The sequence below is a fragment of the Lepidochelys kempii genome, chromosome 25 (genome assembly GCF_965140265.1).
Source record: "Lepidochelys kempii isolate rLepKem1 chromosome 25, rLepKem1.hap2, whole genome shotgun sequence".
In the NCBI taxonomy this organism is placed as follows: domain Eukaryota; kingdom Metazoa; phylum Chordata; order Testudines; family Cheloniidae; genus Lepidochelys; species Lepidochelys kempii.
This window is the reverse complement of record NC_133280.1, coordinates 17,319,920-17,340,163: the sequence shown is the minus strand read 5'-3', so window position 1 is coordinate 17,340,163 and position 20,244 is coordinate 17,319,920. Positions and strand designations below refer to the sequence as shown.

The following is a 20,244-nucleotide window of genomic DNA, read 5'->3' as shown; positions in this document are numbered from 1 at the left end:
TGAAGACAAAAATGCAATGCATAGTCACTTCTCCTAAGGCAAAAATGTAGGTAGAAACTGAGAAACAAACAAAACACAGTTTGAACCCAGAGAAGAGTGACTGTGCAACCAAAATGACAGACAAGAGATTGAGGAAAAAGGCATCTTCTACCACATTTTTACCTAATGTCCAAATATGAAGATATGTGAAAGATTCTTGAATTCAACAATAAAATATTCAACAAAAAACTAGGAGGCAAAGCTTTGTCTAATGCTGAGAGAAGGGAATGAGATGCCTTCCAACACAGACACATGCCAGCAGATTGGAAATGGACAGCAAGTGCAAGTGGACACAGGTGATAATATCCCAACCACACTGTCAAACGCCACCTTGGCAGATTTGTACTCACCTTTGACAGACAAACCTCTCAGGTGTCTCTGACATCTGGCAACAAACACAGCTTGTCGTGCCAATAACAGCATTATTGAATGAAATGACTGGAAGTTAATTTTTTTCTTTTGCCAGAACTTTGAAATTCTAACCACAAAGGTCTCATTTCCCGTTTCTGTATAGAAAATGCACATATGCATATAGACATATATACACATTTTTACAGTATATAGTAATATACTATACATTTACTGCATATACACTTTATAGAGCACATATATACTTATATACTACATATAGTTTGTGTGAATGTATACACACTATCTTTGTTATATAATTTATTGAGTATTTACATACAGATATACCTTATTTTTGTGTGCGTGCACACCAATCTGCTCAACCTGAAGTGAATCTACTTGTGGTTAAGATTTCAGTGTTTGGTGGAAGAAGGAAAGATTAATGTGTTCTGATAAATTTTTGCTTTAGGAGAAGTGGAGTGATTTCTATAAAAAATGTTGCTTCTAAGGGTAGAGAAGAATGAAGATGACTGCTTTCTACAAGGAGAAACTTAGATATTACAAAAAGAAATCAGAGGGACGTTTCCTAGACTTCAGCCTTCTAAAATTTATCCCTTCTCTTTCCAAATTAAAACCATCTCAGAACAGTTTAGGGTTATTGCATGTTTGCAATTGTAAATGGATTAACTACATATTTTCTTGGATTCCTGTTTGGTTAATTTGCTTGACCTTTCGCTACTGGCTCATTCTCAATATTTGGCCACACAAGGCTATATACCCCAGAAGGTACAATCAAAGTTTATACTTGGTTATAATACTAAATATATATATTAGATAAATTCACTTTTCTGACCTCATACTGTGTCCCAAAAACATTAACTATCACAGAAGTAAGAGAAACAAGGTTGGTGAGGTAATATCTAACTGAATATCACAGAAGTAACACAATTATATTAGAAGATTTCAGAGATATGATAAAGTGGCTGAAATTCTTTCTATGGCACATAAATTTTCTGAGTAATCAGGCTCTTTAGCTCATCCACATGCCCCATTTGTGTGCAGAGATCCAGCAGTAGAATTCCTTTATAAATTGGTTTAAAGATACTGTTTCATTTGAGCAGAAGAGAAACAAATTATGTCACTCCCCCCGCCCCCACACTTTACCACACAAAGACCCAAGCTTGAATGCAATCTTGTAACTTTCACTCCTCAGGCCTGGTGTATTCCAGAAGTAATGCTTTTACTCCCTGGGCTGCGGGGGAGGAGAGTGAACCTCCTAATGATAGGTTATGGAACGGCACTGCCAACTTGGAGAAGGTGGCTTGACCCTGCAGTCAGAGGTGAGGGCAATTGATACCATACATTGGAGGAGAGATGAAAGAGGAAATTACTATAAAAGCAGCATTTGCAATAAAAGTAAAATCTTTTAATTGTAAAGGGAGAAAAGCAGTGGCCTAATGTGGCTGTAAAATCAAAGGCATGACCCCTGTGTTCACACTACACTTTGGAAGGGGACTCAGATATTGCAGTTGCTTTGACACAGCACATGAGATTATTCAGCTGCATAAGGAATGAAAAATCCTACAAAGTAGGAACTGTTACTGAAAATGAAAAAAAAAAAAGAATCTAAAAGCTTTATATGCACAGATACAGGTTTTTAAATTTCATCCTGCATCCCAACAGCCTATTTTTTTCAACTTGGAAGAGCTAGATGTGTAAGAGAGGTACTAAGACAAATGCAAAATATATATGTACATAAGACAGAAAAAATACAAGAGAAGACAAAATAAAATAACAAAACTGCAACAACAGCTCAAAGAACAGGGGCAACTATCTCTCTGAAGCAATATGACTGTAGTAAAAGGTGGACTGAGAAAAGGCACATACTGTCTCATACAGCTGTTTCTGATTTGATCTGACTATATAGTTAGGATGACATCTACAGCCCTGCCATGTAAGTATATACTACAGTCAACCCCCTTTAATGGTAAAAACTTTGTATTGATGTTAGGTACAAGTAGATCTAATTTGCTTTCATGAGCTCAGTGTGTCGTGGACCAAAGGAAAAGAGAGTGTTCTGAAACTTGAAATCAGACTTGATAACTTAGGGCTTGTCCATACAGTTAGGTAATGCGCTCTAATGTGCTTTAGAAATCACACCTCTGTAATGTGTAGCACACTAATCAGTCCATGCAGATCTGTCTAGTGCAGCACTGGTTCAAACAGCACTACATTAATGCTCATTAACATAGTGCTTCTTGAACCAGTACTGTGTTAATTCACACTAGGGGTCAACGTGGATCAACTAATGCATAACACATTAGTGTGATTTAGAAATCACACTCACACAGAGTGCATTATACTATCATGTAGACAAGCCCATAAACTCTCCATAATATACTTTACAGAAAAACAGTTATGGTTGGAAGGGACCACATGGGTCATCAAGTACTGAAAGTATGGCAGGATTATTTCCAACAGTGTTCATGGCAGCTTGTTACATCAAATACAGGACAACACAGAAACATATACGTTTTGTTAATATTTAGGGGTCTCTTCTCCCCTCATGATTCCAATTTAAAAGCCCATATCATTTGTAATAACATTAAACAGGAGTGACACACACATTCAGGGATCAGCAACTCTGTACAATGTCTTCTGAAATGACAGGCTTCAGTTTTGTCAAATATATTCTGTCAGAAGACCTTAAAATGGATGTTCTCAATTTAGAGTCGATTTTCAATGCAAATGCAGCATTGTCCTGAGACAATCAATGTTTAATTACATTTCTAGGTCTGAAAACTAGTCATCAGAAAAAATAATCCCTACTGGGATTCTTATGTCTGTGTGAGGAAAGTATCCAGAATGAGGCAATTAGAATGTAGGAATTGTTTGACTGGAAAAACAGGCACTAACATCATTGTGAAAGGAAAAATAAAACAAAACAGGGACACACAAAAATGTAAACACATTACAGAAGATGAAGAAATACAATGCTATCCAACAGAGAATGTTTTACAAGCAGAGGGCCACACTTTCAGACATTCAGAATGTTAACTAGCCAAAATGCACATGTACAGAATTGGGGATGCAAATACAGGTATCACAAAGAACATTTTGAAAATTTGGCCCTAAATGCCCACTCCATTTACAAACAAAACCAAAGCACAAGGCAAGGACAAATGAAGTGCTGAGATTCCTGTAATTTACCAGAAAAGGCAGTTTCTATAAATGAATAATTCACAGCAAAAATACCATAAGTACTCATTTTATATCCGTAACAAGTAAAATACATGTTGTATTACCTCTATAAAATACATGTAACATCCCCCCTGAATTCTGGAAGTCTATAAAAAAGCTGGACATACTGGCCTAATTAGTGCTATCAGTAGATAGGCTGTTTTTTTAAGCCTATCTGTTCTACAAATATTGCTGTAACTTTTGCATGAATATCCATCTATTCTATCTATCTGGCAAATAAATTCTGTGTGAACTTGGGCTAGTTTAAAATAAAGAACTTTCTAGTCTGTACAACAGTTGTATAACTTTTAATGACGGGCAGCGAGATTAATCATCAACCATAATATTTAAAAATGAGAGCACACACTTAATCACTTCCGAGGTAGAGATTGTAACATAGTCAATTGGATCATACAAATAATAGCCCTATATTCTGCCTGTTGGAGCAAATGAAGGGAAAATATGGTTGCAGGGAAGACTGCAGTTCAAAATTAAAATTTAAAAAGTGTGAAATTGTTCAACATTATGTAGAAAAAGCCTCAAACACGATAATTCCTGTCTTCATGCTTGTTCATGGAATTAATCTATATTTCATCCCATGATTTAGAACTGAGTCATCATTTGTCTAATTTACAATATCAGGATCACTCCTTTTAATACCACCATGTACAAATATTAAAAAAAAAATTTATGCAAATAATCATGTTTAAATAAGAAGAAGCTATTAAGTCTCATAGGCTTTGAATTCAAAATATGATGGACTCTACACGAGTTATGTCGCTATGCATCTAATATATAAATAATCAGAGTTTCTTTCATAAGATAAGCCATATTCACAGATGAAAGGTGAACACCTAAGAAATAATTTGCCCTAAAGTCTTTGAGCTAGGTGGTTTTATGGTCATTGGCCTACTATGAGTAATTAAATAAATGTAACAAAAAGAACTGAAAGCTAAGTGATAATTTTATAAACATACCCTTTTTTTTTTTAACAAGTGTCATTTTCTATAATTTTATTATTCATACTGCAGCCTCAAAACAATGACAATGGAATTCAGGTAATAAAAGCCAGATTCACAAATTGCAGCTTATTGTGTGCAACACTGTCTGCATTATAACGAAACTTTGCTTTCAGTACCTTAGGGTCATACGTTACATTTCTTACAAGCAGTAACTTTTATCTAGGAAGTATAATACAATTTTTACAGTGTGTTTCCTGTGCATTATGTACTTGAAAAGCCATGGAGAGCCCAGTTTGATATAACCAGCCAATCTTGTTATGCTTTGACTTAAAGGTGACTACAATTACTTAACAACATAAAACAAAAATTTTACAAAACCTTTTTTTAAAGGGTTTGACTTGCATTGGGTGGAGCCCAAAGACTTGTATTTAAGAGTTTGGCATATCAGCCTTACTGAGTGCAATAGCCAATTCAAGGTCTTCCTGTTCTTGTCTTCGCAATCGAGCCAGCCTCTCCTGCTCTGCTTTCTCACTCTCTCGCTTTGCCCAGGCCAGCTGCTGCTCCTCATTTCCAAACTAAAAAATAAAAACGGAAACTTGGTTAATAAACGAAAGAAATATAAACTAAGACTGCAGAAATAGTATGCAACATTAAGAAACGTGCATCAAGTAACAAGACGTATAAAGCTATCACTTTTAGGTTGAAACCAGAAATAAACTCATTGGTTTCCCTACTCCATTCACTGATCTTTTTACTTAATACCTTCCTCCTCCCACCCAAGGCATAAACTTTGCATGTTGATGTTGTCCTGCCTGAATCCAGGTCCCAAATGTATACAAGTGAGTGACCAGAAGATCTGGGGATAGAGAGGAACTCTACATCCATGGGCAAAATTACTTGGAAGAGTTTGAGGGTATAGCAGCCTACAACCATACTAAGATGTTAGCCTCAAGCTGACAAAAATTGGAAGCTATTTACTGATATGCCACTACACTGTGAAGTGTTTTCTGTAATAGTTTCTGTAAATGGTGATACATGTTAATAATGAACCTGGAGACTGAAGATTTGTGGGAAGGTTCACCATCCGATCAAAAGTAAAATTCTGCTTTTGCAATTGTCTATAAAATAAATGCAGAGTTTTTCAGGCAGTACAGTAGCAAACAATATAACAGAATCCAAACGATTTTGCAACAAACACTAAAGAAATAAAATACATTTTAATATTCATCTTATTTTTTTTAATATTATCAAATAATTTCAATACATGGAAGCAATGTACAAAATTATTCCAATAATAAGCATCCCTAATATTACACAGAGTTTCACATATTAAAGAAGTGGACATTAAAAACTGATTGCATTGGATTTTGTATAAAATGTTAGAAATATTATTTTCTTATCAAAATAACATTTTATTTTACCTTTAAATAAAACCAATGATTAGTTTTTACTGTTTAATCTTTAAGGGCCCACTGTCCAGCAAACATGCACACAAATGTTTGCCGGATAGTAAGTATTTGCAAAACTAGTCCTTAGTTTTGTATTATTTCCACTGTTTAAAAAATTGCTCTGATACTTATTTGAATGTTCAGAAAAATGTATTATTTTGATTTTTTTAGAAGGGAAAAGCAGTGCATAGAATTCTAAATTTCACCTTTGGTTGAATCAAATCTGTATAAACTGTGAATACCACCTCCCTGGTCCATGATAGGACATATCTTTGAATGCAGCACAATACATAGTTGCACTAGCTTATTTTGCTACAGCATCCAGTACAAACTTTGTCTTATCCATATAGCCCTCAATTCAAGAAAGCATATGCTTAACTTTAAATGATAAATAATAACAATAATAAACATGCACTTATCTAGTTTATTATATGTATCATGTACATTTTCCCAGGAATCTACCTTTCCATTACACACTATATCCATGCTTCATATTATTTTTAAACAAACGTATAAGATTACATTTCTTGCAGGTCCAAATTAATAATGTTAATCTATGCCCAATTCTCTCATCTTTTTAGTTACACTGTATTTTATCTTTATGTTATCCTGGCTGTTGGCAGTTCCTCCTGCTATTACTGCTAAAAAACTGATGTCAGAAAAGCAAAACTAGTAATACAAGTGCATTGCATCTTAGCAACTTGACCTTTGAAACCAAGAAACTGTGCAGTCCATTCCTATTACAACTTATTTCAGTGAATAGTAAATAAGGCTTAAAAAGCTCAATAAATTGTAAATATATGATTTTCAAGACAATGAGTGAAACCCTGACCCCAATGAAGTCAGACTACGTGGGGCCAGAATTTTACCAAAGTTTCCTAACATTTAAAAGAAAATCCTAGGGATGGGATTTAGGGTGAAATTATTGTTACTTTTAAAGTTTTAGAGATATAATGAGCTTCAGCTAATTGCTTTTGGTCTCAGATACTTTACCAGTGGTGTTCATTCCATAGGATAAGATGCATATTTCTAAAGACTTTTCTAAAAACAAACATGTTTATTTCATACATATCTGAAATCATGTTGTGTGGTTAGAAAAGCTTACTAAAAGAGTGACGTGGATTCAAGACAAAGCAAATCTTGATTTCTGACTAGTGTGGAACTCTTGATGACTGACATTTTTACATTATCATAACGTGCTAGCATGATCAAACATCATTTCAAAAGCATACTTTTGTATCAGTATGAAGATCCCTATTTATTATGTAAGTATAATTTATAATCACCACCATATTAAAAGAAGTTATTTGTTTTTAGAATTTAAACAACATAAGAATGACCATACTGGGTCAGACCAAAGGTCCATCTAGCCCAATATCCTGTCTTCTGACAGTGGCCAATGCCAGGTGCGCCAGGGGGAGTGAACAGAACAGGTAATCATCAAGTGATCCATTCCCTGTTGCTCATTCAAATTTTGATTGTACTTCTTAAATGCTCAAGTCACATGGGTTCTGAAAGTTCAAGTCTGTCTAAATGAACCTTAAATGGTCAGTGTTGGAACGTATAACCTAACAATTCAGTATCATCACTGTTCTATGTGCAGATTGTCCATAAAAATCCATTTTACCAAGCTAAAAATAAATCAGTATAACATTATTATTGCAGTCTATTTTTCCACAAAAGCTAATGTTGAAAGACAGATCTCACATGAAGATTTAATATGCATTATCAGAGGTACTTTCATTTGGTACAAGTGATCTGAAAACAACACTCAAATAATAAAGTATGGATATATTTTTCAAAATATTAGAACAAGTACATTAATGGCCTAGTATAAGTGGACGGAAGACAAATCATATGCAGGGAAAATATGTCTAATATGTGACAAAACTTCATATGCATTGAATAAAGAGCAATCTTTGAGCTTAGTTCCGAATGCTCTCTGTTCCTTGAAAATGAAAATGTGCTTTCTATCAATTGTTTGCAGTGGTGGTGTAGCCGTGCTGGTTCCAAGATATGACACACACAAAGTCAGTGAGGTAATATCTTTTATCGGACAAACTTCTTTTGGTGGAACGAAAAGATTGTCCCTTTGACCAGCTTCTGTTGGTGGAAGGGACAAATTTTACCTTCCACCAAAAGGAAGACTCACCTGGCTTGTCTTTTTCTACTGATCGTAAGATTATTGGAATTCTGCAATTTTTTCTACCAATTATAAACTAGAAATATCTGAAAAATAAACGAACACAATGTTTTGTCAGCTCTCAAGACTCATGTTTTATGTCAATCCAAAAGTCAAGAATGCAATGGAATCACACTCATTAAATCCAATGGATAACAACAACTCAGTAATTCAAACAACAACACTAGAATAACAATTAAAAAACTAAAGGAAATCCTCAGCTTCTCTTTGCTTGTAATCATGCAGAATTCCAACTAACCAACATGGCAATTACAGATCCTACAGCTCCACACTTCATGTCAGACAACATACTGTAAATGGAGTTGTTTGCAATTTTCATAATCGAGAACAGGTTCCTCCAACCAACAGATAAGCACAATCCTTTCCCTGGTTTATGAGATATCTGGCTTACTTATGACTTCACAAAGCACGAGGTGAAGTATTACTAAGCGTGGAAACGTGATCCTGTGTTGTACACAACCAGAAAGAAAATAATGTTGAATAGAACAGGGAAACAAATAAACCTCTCTTTTTTTTAAAGGAGCACTTAGTGAAGAGATTTCTCAGGGCAATAGAGAGCATTTACAAATGCAAGTTTAAATTTGTTTTATCGGACTAAATACTGTCCAGCGACAAGAGTTAACCTAAGCTATGACCAGCTAAATGATAAATAGTTATTCAGATCCTATTTTTTTTCTACTTTCCAAGGTTGATCCTATCTCCTACAACCCTGATGGCACAGGGGCATAAACACAAACTTAAATGGAAGAAATGACACTGGTTAATCATTTGGTATAAATCATTGATGACTTACTCAAGCCTGCCAGCTAAGAAATATTTGTACTCTGTAAATACAATAATCACCGCTGGGTAACAGTAATTCCATTTTTATGCTTAGACATTACATCCTTGGTCCCAAAAAAAGAAACTAGGTACCATTCAAAAAAATTGCAGATAATGCAAGCTTTGTGTCTGATTTTTATTATGTCACCATTTTGTATACAGTCACAGAATTTAACTGCATACCAACTTTCAACAGACTTTTGCTAATTATGGTAAAGTTTAATAATATTTAGAGCTTTGATATTTTCAGATAAACTAAAGAATTGAGGGCAACTAAAAAAATATGCACAGAGGACCTCAGCTAAACATATATCAGGGAGGAGAATGAGACACGTTTTACTGTGAACTGAAATACTGGGGGAAACTGTTTAAAAATTAATACCACTTGAGATTAAACTTTTTAAATAAAAACCAACACCTACTTAACAGTGAAATACGTCCACCAGATTTAAAAAATAGACTGACTTGGTAATTTTATTGTGTGGCAGTGCAATCCAGAACAAAAAACTTAAACACATGAAAGAAGGAACAGGACGGAGGCTTTGTATGGAACATATTTTCTATTCACCACCAGTAGCATTTAGAACATCTATTCTTATACTACATTTGAAGTCATTGTAAATGTATCTGCCAACACTAGAAACAAAGCCAGGCTTTTTGAAAATTTGGTACTTACTCCCGGAAAGGCACTTGGCTTTGCTGTAAGACCTTTTGATCTTTTCTAATGGGGTGCAATATGGATGTTAATATACTGGTTCTATAAAACAGACCTTAGTTTGCTTTGTTTAACAAGGGCTTCTCTATGTAAGAACATAAGAATGGCCCTACTGGGTCAGACCAAAGGTCCATCTAGCCCAGTATCCTGTCTTCCAACAGTGGCCAGTGCCAGGTGCCCTAGAGGGAATGAGCAGAACAGGTAATCATCAAGTGATCCATCCCCTGTCGCTCATTCCCAGCTTCCCAACAAGGATGGCAAACAGAGGCTAGGGACACCATTCCTGCCCATCCTGGCTAATAGCCATTGATGGACCTATCTTCCATTAATTTATCTAGTTCTTTTTTGAACCCTGTTATGGTCTTGGCCTTCACAACATCCTCTGGCAAGGAGTTCCACAGGTTGACTGTGCGTTGTGTGAAGAAATACTTCCTTTTATTTGTTTTAAACCTGCTGCCTATTAATTTCATTTGGTGACCCCTAGTTCTTATGTTATGAGAAATAGTAAACAACACTTCCTTATCTACTTTCTCTACACAGGTCATGATTTTATAGACCTCAATCATATCTCCCCTTAGCTGTCTCTTTTCCAAGCTGAAAAGTCCCAGTCTTATTAATCTCTCCTCATACGGAAGCTGTTCCATTTCCCTAATAATTTTTGTTGCCCTTTGCTGAACCTTTTCCAATTCCAATATATCTTTTTTGAGATGGGGTGACCACATCTGCACACAGTATTCAAGATGTGGGAGTACCATGGATTTATTTAGAGGCAACATGATATTTTCTGTCCTATTATCTATCGCTTTCTTAATTATTCCCTGTATTCTGTTCGCGTTTTTGACTGCTGCTGCGCATTGAGTGGATGTTTTCAGAGACCTATCCAAAATGACTCCAAGATCTCTTTCTTGAGTGGTCACAGCTAATTTAGACCCCATCATTTTATATGTATAGTTGGGATTATGCTTTCCAATGTGCATTACTTTGCATTTATCAACATTAAAGTTCATAAAATACATAATCAGTAATTGAAACAAAATTCCACAGCTAATTCCACTCTCTCTTGTATATGTCTCTTTATGATTCATATTCCAGTGCATACAGAAAACATTGTGACGGGATTGTCAGAACTTTTTCACAAACAGTTACAAATACTATATGGAACCCTTTGTTTTAAGGATTTACTTTTCAGGATATGGTGAAACTGCTATATAAATGTCTTCAACAATTATTTCTGAGGAATGTTTACATCCTGGCTTCCAAAATCAATTACAAAGCAGCCTCCATGCAACAAAAACAGTACATAGATTTTGCTACAAATATCTTGAGAGAAAAGGCACACTGTAGTAAAATAATTTAAAAGAAAACAAATCCTTTTAAAATTGAGTATCAAACTCAAAACTCCTTTATTATTGAGAGAAAATGCCTTTTTACACAGAAATATTAATACAGAACTACAATGGGGACAGCATGAAGGTACTAAGACAGAAGCCAGTGGACAGTAGGTCTGCAAATAAAAAAAAAAAACTAAGAGTTTGCAGCAAGCAGAGCAGAAAGTGGTTTGCTCAGAGACAATGAACTTAACTTACAGAGCTGAAGTCTGCAAAACCCAAGGAAGAGTCTTTAGAAGTTTTACTTGAAGAGGAAGGAGCAAATGGATCTTTTCCACTAAACGGGTCCCCAAACCCCTTTTTACTTTGAAACGGGTCACTGCTCTCAGCCCCAAATGGCTGGAATGGATCATGGGGCTTGGTAAAATCTGCAGACCCGAGCTGGCTTACAGGAGTACTTTTACCTGGAAAGTTCAGGAGAAGAAAAAAAAAAAAAAAAAAAAAAGAAGAAAAAGAGAGGTTACTTACCATGGAAAATGCAAATCCCTAAGTAGGAGATTGTCCTTCATGCACTTTTACTGTAATATCATCCTTTCTTCTTAGAATAATCTAAAAGATAACCTGATATCACAGCACCCATTATCCCTGCAAAAGGTCTCAACAGTTGTTTCTCTCTTCATGGATTTTCATAAATGTTATTTGTAAACACTTGCAATAAGTTTATCTAGATTTATGAAAATACTATTGACAAAATTTAAGAAGATAGAAGACCAATATATAAAGGCATTTGATCAAAAATATTTGTCAATTATGACTTGTAGTTAACTTCGCTTGATTAAAGGTAGAGACATTTTAGTTTGATTTTGGGTCTTTCATTAAATAATAAATAAGAATGAGCACTAAGGGCCAGATTTTTAAAGGTATTTAGGGACCTAATGTCTAACAACTTTAAAAATCTGGCCTTTAACGCTTTACATTTCCAAACACTGAACAACTATGTTAAACAATCAGATTTTCCTAAACAATTACTATTATCTGTATATATATATTTTCTTTTCCAGAACTGGTTCATCCATCCACATTTGCAGTGTACAGTATATGCACAATGAGGAAAATAAGTTGGTGAGGAAACAAAGAATTGTTTAATTGTGTTTGATTGTGTAACCCTTACCCTTGTTAAGCACTTATTCTTATAAGCATTGACACTGACTTTAATGAAGTTAATGGGATTACTTGTGTAAGTACTGACAAGCCTGAATAAAGGTTCCATATTCTAGCCTTGATATTCAAATTCTTGATATTAAATATGCATTAACATTTTTCCAAGGGCATTTTCCTGAGCTAAATAATAAACCAGGTAAGAATAAAAACTGACATGTTCTCCTAAGATAGCATTCCTCACAGATGTACAAACAACCCTTAACTCAGCTCCCCTAGAAACAAATATCTGACTTGACCCTTCTTGATATAAAAGTCAAATCAGTTACAAAGTACATGGAGAAATTTAAAAAGAGAACTCCTGGAAGAGATTCCAAAGGATAAAAAACAGCACAAATTAGGGCTCATCAATACAAAACTTAGTTCACAGCAAGCTGGGGTGTAAATCTACCCGGCACTAGCCTGATGTGCACTGTATTCATGTGGAATCTGCTGCTGTGCATTAAAAGTTCAGTACTGCGCTCTGAAACAGGAGCAGATTATGTTCTTGTCTACACAAGGAAAAAGCCTGCGTTAATTCCCTGAGTAGTCCAGGATGGAACTTTTAGTGCATGGTAGAAGGGTCCACATGGATACTTAGGGCTCACCTACACTCTGAAGTTAATGAACAAAAGGAGTGAATTTAACATGAATGAGAGTGTCCCCATAGGGGTTTAATGCAGAGTTTACATTAGAGGACTATATTAATATGAATTAGGAACCTTTTAGTTCGCATCTGTAGCATCCACACAGTGCAGCATTTTAGTCTGAACTGCAGGGCAGTGTAGACAAGCCCCAAGTGTTTGTATAGCCCTTTTTTAATGCCCTTGGTGCATATAAAACTATGAATTCCAGACCTTCCTTATTTTCTTAAAGCTCTTTATCCAAGGACCACACAGATCAAATTTTCCTTAGTTTATGAAATCCGAAGAGAACAAAGACATTTATTATCAGCTACTGCTAAGAAAGATAAAGAAGACTAGAATACCTGGTATTCTCAGATGGTTTGCCCATTCAAAGTAGTAACCAGGCCCGCAAGATAAGATCTATTTTGACTCTTAAAATCATTTGTTTGGAATCATCCAGTCCTTTGATATGTAACTTAATATGAATTCTGTAATACATTCACTCCAGGATGACCTTATATAAAAATAAGAATTGAGTTCAAGCTCCAAGTATTTTAGAGGATATAAAAACATGCTTTATAATAGCTAGGTGAGTCAGTCTTATGTCCTCTCAGAATGCACAGTGAATCAGTAGGAGGTGCTGATGACTATTATTCAGTGCACACAACATTCGGGGAAAATTAATGCAGCTTAAAACAACAGGGGCTGTCTCAGCTAAAAAAATTAATTCCACAACAATATAGTATTGTATGGTTCAGATTAATTTTAGAATCATAGAATCACAGAATACAAGGGTTGGAAGGGACCTCAGGAGGTCATCGAGTCCAACCCCCTGCTCAAAGCAGGACAAACACCAACTAAATCATCCCAGCCAGAGCTTTGTCAATCCTGATCTTAAAAACTTCTAAGGAAGGAGATTCCACCACCTCTCTACCTAACGCATTCCAGTGCTTCACCACCCTCCTAGTGAAAAAGTTTTTCCTAACATCCAACCTAAATCTCCCCCACTGCAACTTGAGACCATTACTCCTTGTTCTGTCATCTGCTACCACCGAGAACAGTCTAGAGCCATCCTCTTTGAAACCCCCTTTCAGGTAGTTGAATGCAGCTATCAAATCCCCCCTCATTCTTCTCTTCTGTAGACTAAACAATCCCAGTTCCCTCAGCCTCTCCTCATAAGTCATGTGTTCCAGTCCCCTAATCATTTTTGTTGCCCTCTGCTGGACGCTTTCCAATTTTTCCACATCCTTCTTGTTGTGTGGGGCCCAAAACTGGACACAGTACTCCAGATGAGGCCTCACCAATGTGGAATAGAGGGGAACGTTCATGTCCCTCAATCTGCTGGCAATGCCCCTTCTTATACAGCCTAAAATGCCATTAGCCATCTTGGCAACAAGGGCACACTGTTGACTCACATCCAGCTTTTCATCCACTGTAACCTCTAGGTCCTTTTCTGCAGAACTGCTGCCTAGCCATTCGGTCCCTAGTCTGTAGCGGTGCATGGGATTCTTCTGTCCTAAGTGCAGGACTCTGCACTTGTCCTTGTTGAACCTCATCTCATTTCTTTTGGCCCAATCCTCTAATTTGTCTAGGTTCCTCTGTATCCTATCCCTACCCTCCAGCATATTTATCACTTCTCCCAGTTTAGTGTCATCTGCAAACTTGCTGAGGGTGCAGTCCACGCCATCCTCCAGATCATTAATGAAGATGGCCCCAGGACCGACCCTTAGGGCACTCCACTTGATACTGGCTGCCAACTAGACCTGGAGCCATGGATCACTACCCGTTGAGCCCTACGATCTAGCCAGCTTTCTATCCACCTTACAGTCCATTCATCCAGCCCATACTTCTTTAGCTTGCTGGCAAGAATACTGTGGGAGACCGTATCAAAAGCTTTGCCAAAGTCAAGGAATAACAGGTCCACTGCTTTCCCCTCATCCACAGAGCAATCTTATTTTCTTTCTACTGTTGACTGTGTAAAAAAATGTAAAAATATATTGTCAAAGCTTTAAAATTAACACATTCCAATGTTTACTTATATCAAAATCAAATATTTTCTAACCTGTCACAATCACTTGCCCTCATTAGCTGTACAGTAAGTTTAAAACGTTTAAAAAGTGAGGTTTTTTTAGTTATGTGAAGGCAACGAAAAATATTATTACAACACTTTTATGCAACCTCCGTGCAACAGCAGAAGTTGCAAAAAACAAAAACCCCACCCCCTAGACATACACACACTATTTCCTTGAAACTTTCCAAACAAATTAATATTAGAATAAGTATGAGAAATTTGATCCAAAAAGGAATTTATAAGATGCTAAAAAACATAGGTTAGGACGTAATAGCTTTTATACCCTTAACTACAGAGTTGCTCCAGCAACAGTACCATTTTATAATGATTCTACATAAAGAGAACCCTTTTGGTTATGTCATTTGAATATCAGAAAGTTACACCATCAGAAACTAGTTCCAAGAATTGATTGCCCATTGAAATTTTATTAATATTTTGCATCTGCATTTCCTAGTAAATAGGGTGGAAAAATTATCATCTTGACAAAAGTACTTATCGGTGACTCCTAAATATTCTGAGTTGTTTATAAAGGTATAGAAAGATATTGCTGTTTTAGGTATTCTGAGACCATCAAAAACCCTGTACTGATAAGTGATATCTAATACTGAGCCTTGGTCTACACTACGAGTTTAGGTCGAATTTAGCAGCGTTAGGTTGATTTAACCCTGCATCCCTCCACACGACCAAGCCTGTTTAGTCGACCTAAAGGGCTCTTAAAATCGATTTCTGTACTCCTCTCCGGCAAGGGGTTTAGCGCTAAAATCGACCTCGCTGGGTTGAATTTGGGGTAGTGTGGATGCAATTCGACAGTATTGACCTCCGGGAGCTATCCCAGAGTGCTCCATTGTGACCGCTCTGGAGAGCGCTCTCAAATCAGATGCACTGCCAGGTAGACAAGAAAAGCCCTGGGAACTTATGAATTTCATTTCCTGTTTGGCCAGCGTGGTGAGCTGATCAGCACAGGTGACCATGCAGAGCTCCTCAGCACAGGTGACCATGGAGTCTCAGAATCGCAAAAGAGCTCCAGCATGGACTGAATGGGAGGTACTGTATCTTATCGCTGTATAGGGAGAAGAATCTGTGCAGGCAGAACTTTGTTCCAAAAGACGAAATGCCAATATATTTGCCAAAATCTCCAAAGGCATGATGGACAGAGGGTACAACAGGGACACACAGCAGTGCCACGTGAAAGTTAAGGAGCTGAGGCAAGCCTACCAAGAAACAAAGGATGCAGACGGTTGCTCTGGGTCAGAGCCCCATACATGCCACTTCTATGATGGGCTGCATGCAATTCTAGGGGGGGCCCCTACCACTACTCCACCACTGTCTGTGGACACCTGCAAGGGGGGAGTCTCACGCAACAGGGATGAGGATTTTGTGGAGGAGGAGGAGGTGGTTGAGGATAGCGCACAGCAGGCAAGCGAAGAATCCCTTCTCCCCAGCAGCCAGGAACTGTTCATCACCCTGGAGCCAATACCCTCCCGAGGTGGGCTCCCGGACCATGAAGCTGGAGAAGGCACCTCTGGTGAGTGTACCTTTGTAAATATAATACAGGGTTTAAAAGCAAGCGTGTTTAATGATTAATTTGCCCTAAAGACTTGGGATGCGTTTGCGGCCAATATAGCTACTGGAAAAATCTGTTAACATGTCTGGGGATGGAGCTATGGGTACCCAGCCACTCCACCCCAGAGGACTGCCCAAGCAACAGAAGGCTGGCATTCAATAAGTTTTGAACTGTAGTGTGGCCTTGTCCTTCCCTCCTCCCCTCATCCATCACCCCACCCGGTGCTTCCCTCCTCACCCACCCCTCCTGGGCTACTTTGCGAGTTTTCCCCCTATTTGTGTGATGAATTAATAAAGAATCCATGATTTTGAAACAATAATGACTTTATTGCCTCTGCAAGCGGTGATCAAAGGGGGGAGGTCCGTTGGCTTACAGGGAAGTAGAGTCAACCAAGGGGACGGGTTTTCTTTAAAGAGAAACAAACAGAACTGTCACACCATAGCCTGGTCAGTCATGAAACCGGTTTTCAAAGCTTCTCCGATGCGCAGGGCACCCAGCTGTGCTCTTCTAATCTTCTAATTGCCCTGGTGTCTGGCTGAGTGTAATCGGCCACCAGGCGATTTGCCTCAACCTCTCACCCCACCAAAAAAGTCTCCCCCTTACTCTCACAGATATTGTGGAGTACACAGCAAGCAGCAATAACAATGGGAATACTGGTTTTGCTGAGGTCTAACCTAGTCAGTAAACTGCACCAGTGAGCTTTTAAATGTCCAAATGCACACTCTACCACTATTCTGCACTTGCTCAGCCTATAGTTGAACTGCTCCTTACTACTGTTCAGGGTCCCTGTGTATGGCTTCATGAGCCATGGCATTAAGGGGTAGGCTGTGTCCTCAAGGATAACTATAGGCATTTCAACATCCCCAACGGTTATTTTCTGGTCTGGGAAGTAAGTTCCTTTCTGTAGCTGTTCAAAAAGACCACAGTTCCTGAAGAGGTGAGCGTCCTGCACCTTTCCCAGCCATCCCATGTTGATGTTGGTGAAACGTCCCTTGTGATCCACGAGTGCTTGCAGAACCATTGAAAAGTACCCCTTGCGGTTTACGTACTGGCTGCCAAGGTAGTCTGGTACCAAGACAGGGATATGCGTTCCGTCTATCACCCCACCACAGTTAGGGAACCCACTGCAGCAAAGCCATCCACTGTGACCTGCACATTTCCCAGAGTAACTACCCTTGATAGCAGTAGCTCAGTGATTACATTGGCTAATTGGATCACAGCAGCCCCCACAGTAGATTTACCCACTCCAAATTGATTCCCGACTGACCGGTAGCTGTCTGGCGTTGCAAGCTTCCAGAGGGCTATAGTCACTCGCTTCTCAGCTGTGAGGGCTGCTCTCATCTTGGTATTCTTGTGCTTCAGGGCAGGGGAAAGCAAGTCAAAGTTCCATGAAAGTGCCCTTATGCATGCGAAAGTTTCGCAGCCACTGGGAATCATCCCAGACCTGCAACACTATGCGGTCCCACCAATCTGTGCTGGTTTTCCGGGCCCAGAATCAGCGTTCCACAGCAGGAATCTGCCCCATTACCACCATGATGTCCAAATTGCCAGGGCCCGTGCTTTGAGAGAAGTCTGTGTCCATGTCTTCATCACTATTGTGATCGCACTGTCGTCACCTCCTTGCCTACTTTTACAGGTACTGCACATACTGCAGGATAATGCGCGAGGTGTTTACAACGCTCACAACAGCAGTGGTGAGCTAAGGGGGCTCCATGCTTGCTGTGGTATGTCGTTTGCAGGAGAGCAGAATTGCACTGGAAGCGGTGGATGACGACGACAGTAAGCAGTCCTACTGCACCGTCTGCTGACAGCAGTATGGGTTCTGCACGGAAAAAAGGTGGAAACGATTGCCTGCCATTGCTTTCATGGAGGGAGGGACAACTGACGACATGTACCCAAAACCACCCGTGACAATGTTTTTGCCCCATCAGGCATTGGAAGCTCATGCCAGAATTCCAATGGGCAATAGAGACTGCGGGAACTGTGGGATAGCTTCCCACAGTGCAATGCTCCAAAAGTCGACGCTAGCTACAGTACTGTGGATGCGCTCTGCCGACTTAATGCGCTTAGTAGGGACACACTTTTATAAATTCAACCTAATTTCGTAGTGTCGACATACCCTAAGTGGTGGCCAAAGAAGCTCATCATCTGCACTTAAAAAACCTGGGTACAATCACTGTTCAGAGAGTCCAGACTGAGGCTGAAAAAGAATATGGACTTCCTGCCCTCCAATTCTTTATAAATGCCAAGGTATGGCAGAAAAAAATGGATTTGCTTGCAATTTTGCTAGGTTCTTCCTCTGATTCTGCTCAGCCAGTTGGTCCTCATGATGCACTTGAGGAAGAGTGCTCATGGCAAGTTCTTTATATGCCCTATGTTGCACTTCTAGTTAATACAACAGATACTAGGTACTGTTTATAAATGTCAACTTCAGGTTTCAGCCTCATGGTCAGCCAATATATTTTTAAAAACAAGGCTGATCAAATTAGCAGATTGTCCTCAAGGTAAGGAAATTACACAAAATATACAGGAATTAGCAGCAGTATTAGCTTTCTTCACTTCTAATATGGACCTTCTTTCATGCCCTTTGCCAGTTTCAGATTGTCTTTGAACTCCCCTAACCCCCACCTCATTATATTCATAACACATCCCACTCTTGGCCACATCTGATGGGAGATCTCTCTCTCACATACACCCATGCAAGTCTATTCTTTAAAAAAATACGGAACTCTGCATTTGGACTATTACTGTTAAAAGATAAAAACTGTCATTTGTTGAGTTCTTCAACAGTCCAGGCTCTACAGGCAAGAGGATCTTATGTGCAAACACAATTTTATTTTTTAAAATAATTAATTTTGGCTACAAGCAAAATTGGAATATTTAGGTTTTCTTGCCTGAAAACCTAATTTGAGATTCAGGCTGTCCTTGAACAAGTCCCCTTAAAAGTGTGGTTTTTAGTGTGCTCTCTAACCCCAAATCAGGCAAATTCTCCTCAGAAGCACTTGTGCATTTCCATTTAAGTCAGAGGGCTGCAAGGGTACACAAGAGGAGAATTTGGCCCTATAGCTTCTAATACCAAACCCCACTGGGCAGATTTGTAAAGAGCGAGCTTGTTCCATTTTAAGTGGTCTTTTCTTAGCTGTTAGATTTTCTGCTGCTGAAATCACTGTTTGGAATCAATAACTGGAATTGTGGTCCCACGTCTTGCAACTTATTTGCTCACGAAAACTGTTTTTTCTAAACTGTCTACTTTAATGTTTTGCATGAAGCTCCATGGTGGGTTTCGGAGCACATGTGAAGAGCATCGGGGTTTCTTGTGCTTCATATTTAGCTCAGATCACAAAAGAACGAATCTCCTGCAAAAGGAAGTGTCACTATGAATATTATGGAGTAACTGTTAACTGAGAAGTCTTCAATTTCACTTTATGTATGCTGTTTTCTTCATTTTTTGTATTAAACAAACTTATCTCAAGACAGTTTTCATTTGGTAATTTATTTTGAAGCAACACATGTCAAAGATGGAAAAGTCCTGCTTCTAACCTGCAACACCTTTTTAGGCAGTGCTCACCTTGGACAAACCAATCCCAGTGACCACTTACAGGTGATGGATTCTCTCCAGTGAAGGCTCTTCTTGTGAAGGCCCTCCACCTGGCAAATATGCTCTGATTCTGAAAGCTGGAA

At 38.3% G+C, this 20,244-nt stretch overlaps 1 protein-coding gene across 7 annotated transcripts in view; it reads right to left on the bottom strand.

Annotated features, from left to right (window-relative positions):
- Positions 1-1,980: 1,980 nt before the first annotated feature.
- EPS15L1 (epidermal growth factor receptor pathway substrate 15 like 1) overlaps positions 1,981-20,244 on the bottom strand; it is an 81,337-nt gene continuing 63,073 nt past the window's right edge. For 6 of the 7 annotated variants that reach the window (XM_073324396.1, XM_073324397.1, XM_073324398.1 and 3 more), the window contains 2 exons: positions 11,364-11,569; positions 1,981-5,164 (listed from right to left, as the gene is read on the bottom strand). In XM_073324396.1, the coding sequence (XP_073180497.1) occupies positions 5,018-5,164; positions 11,364-11,569 (353 nt within the window). In that variant the 3' untranslated portion in view covers positions 1,981-5,017. The remainder of the gene's footprint in view (positions 5,165-11,363; positions 11,570-20,244) is intronic. The other variant, XM_073324403.1, reaches the window with a different exon arrangement.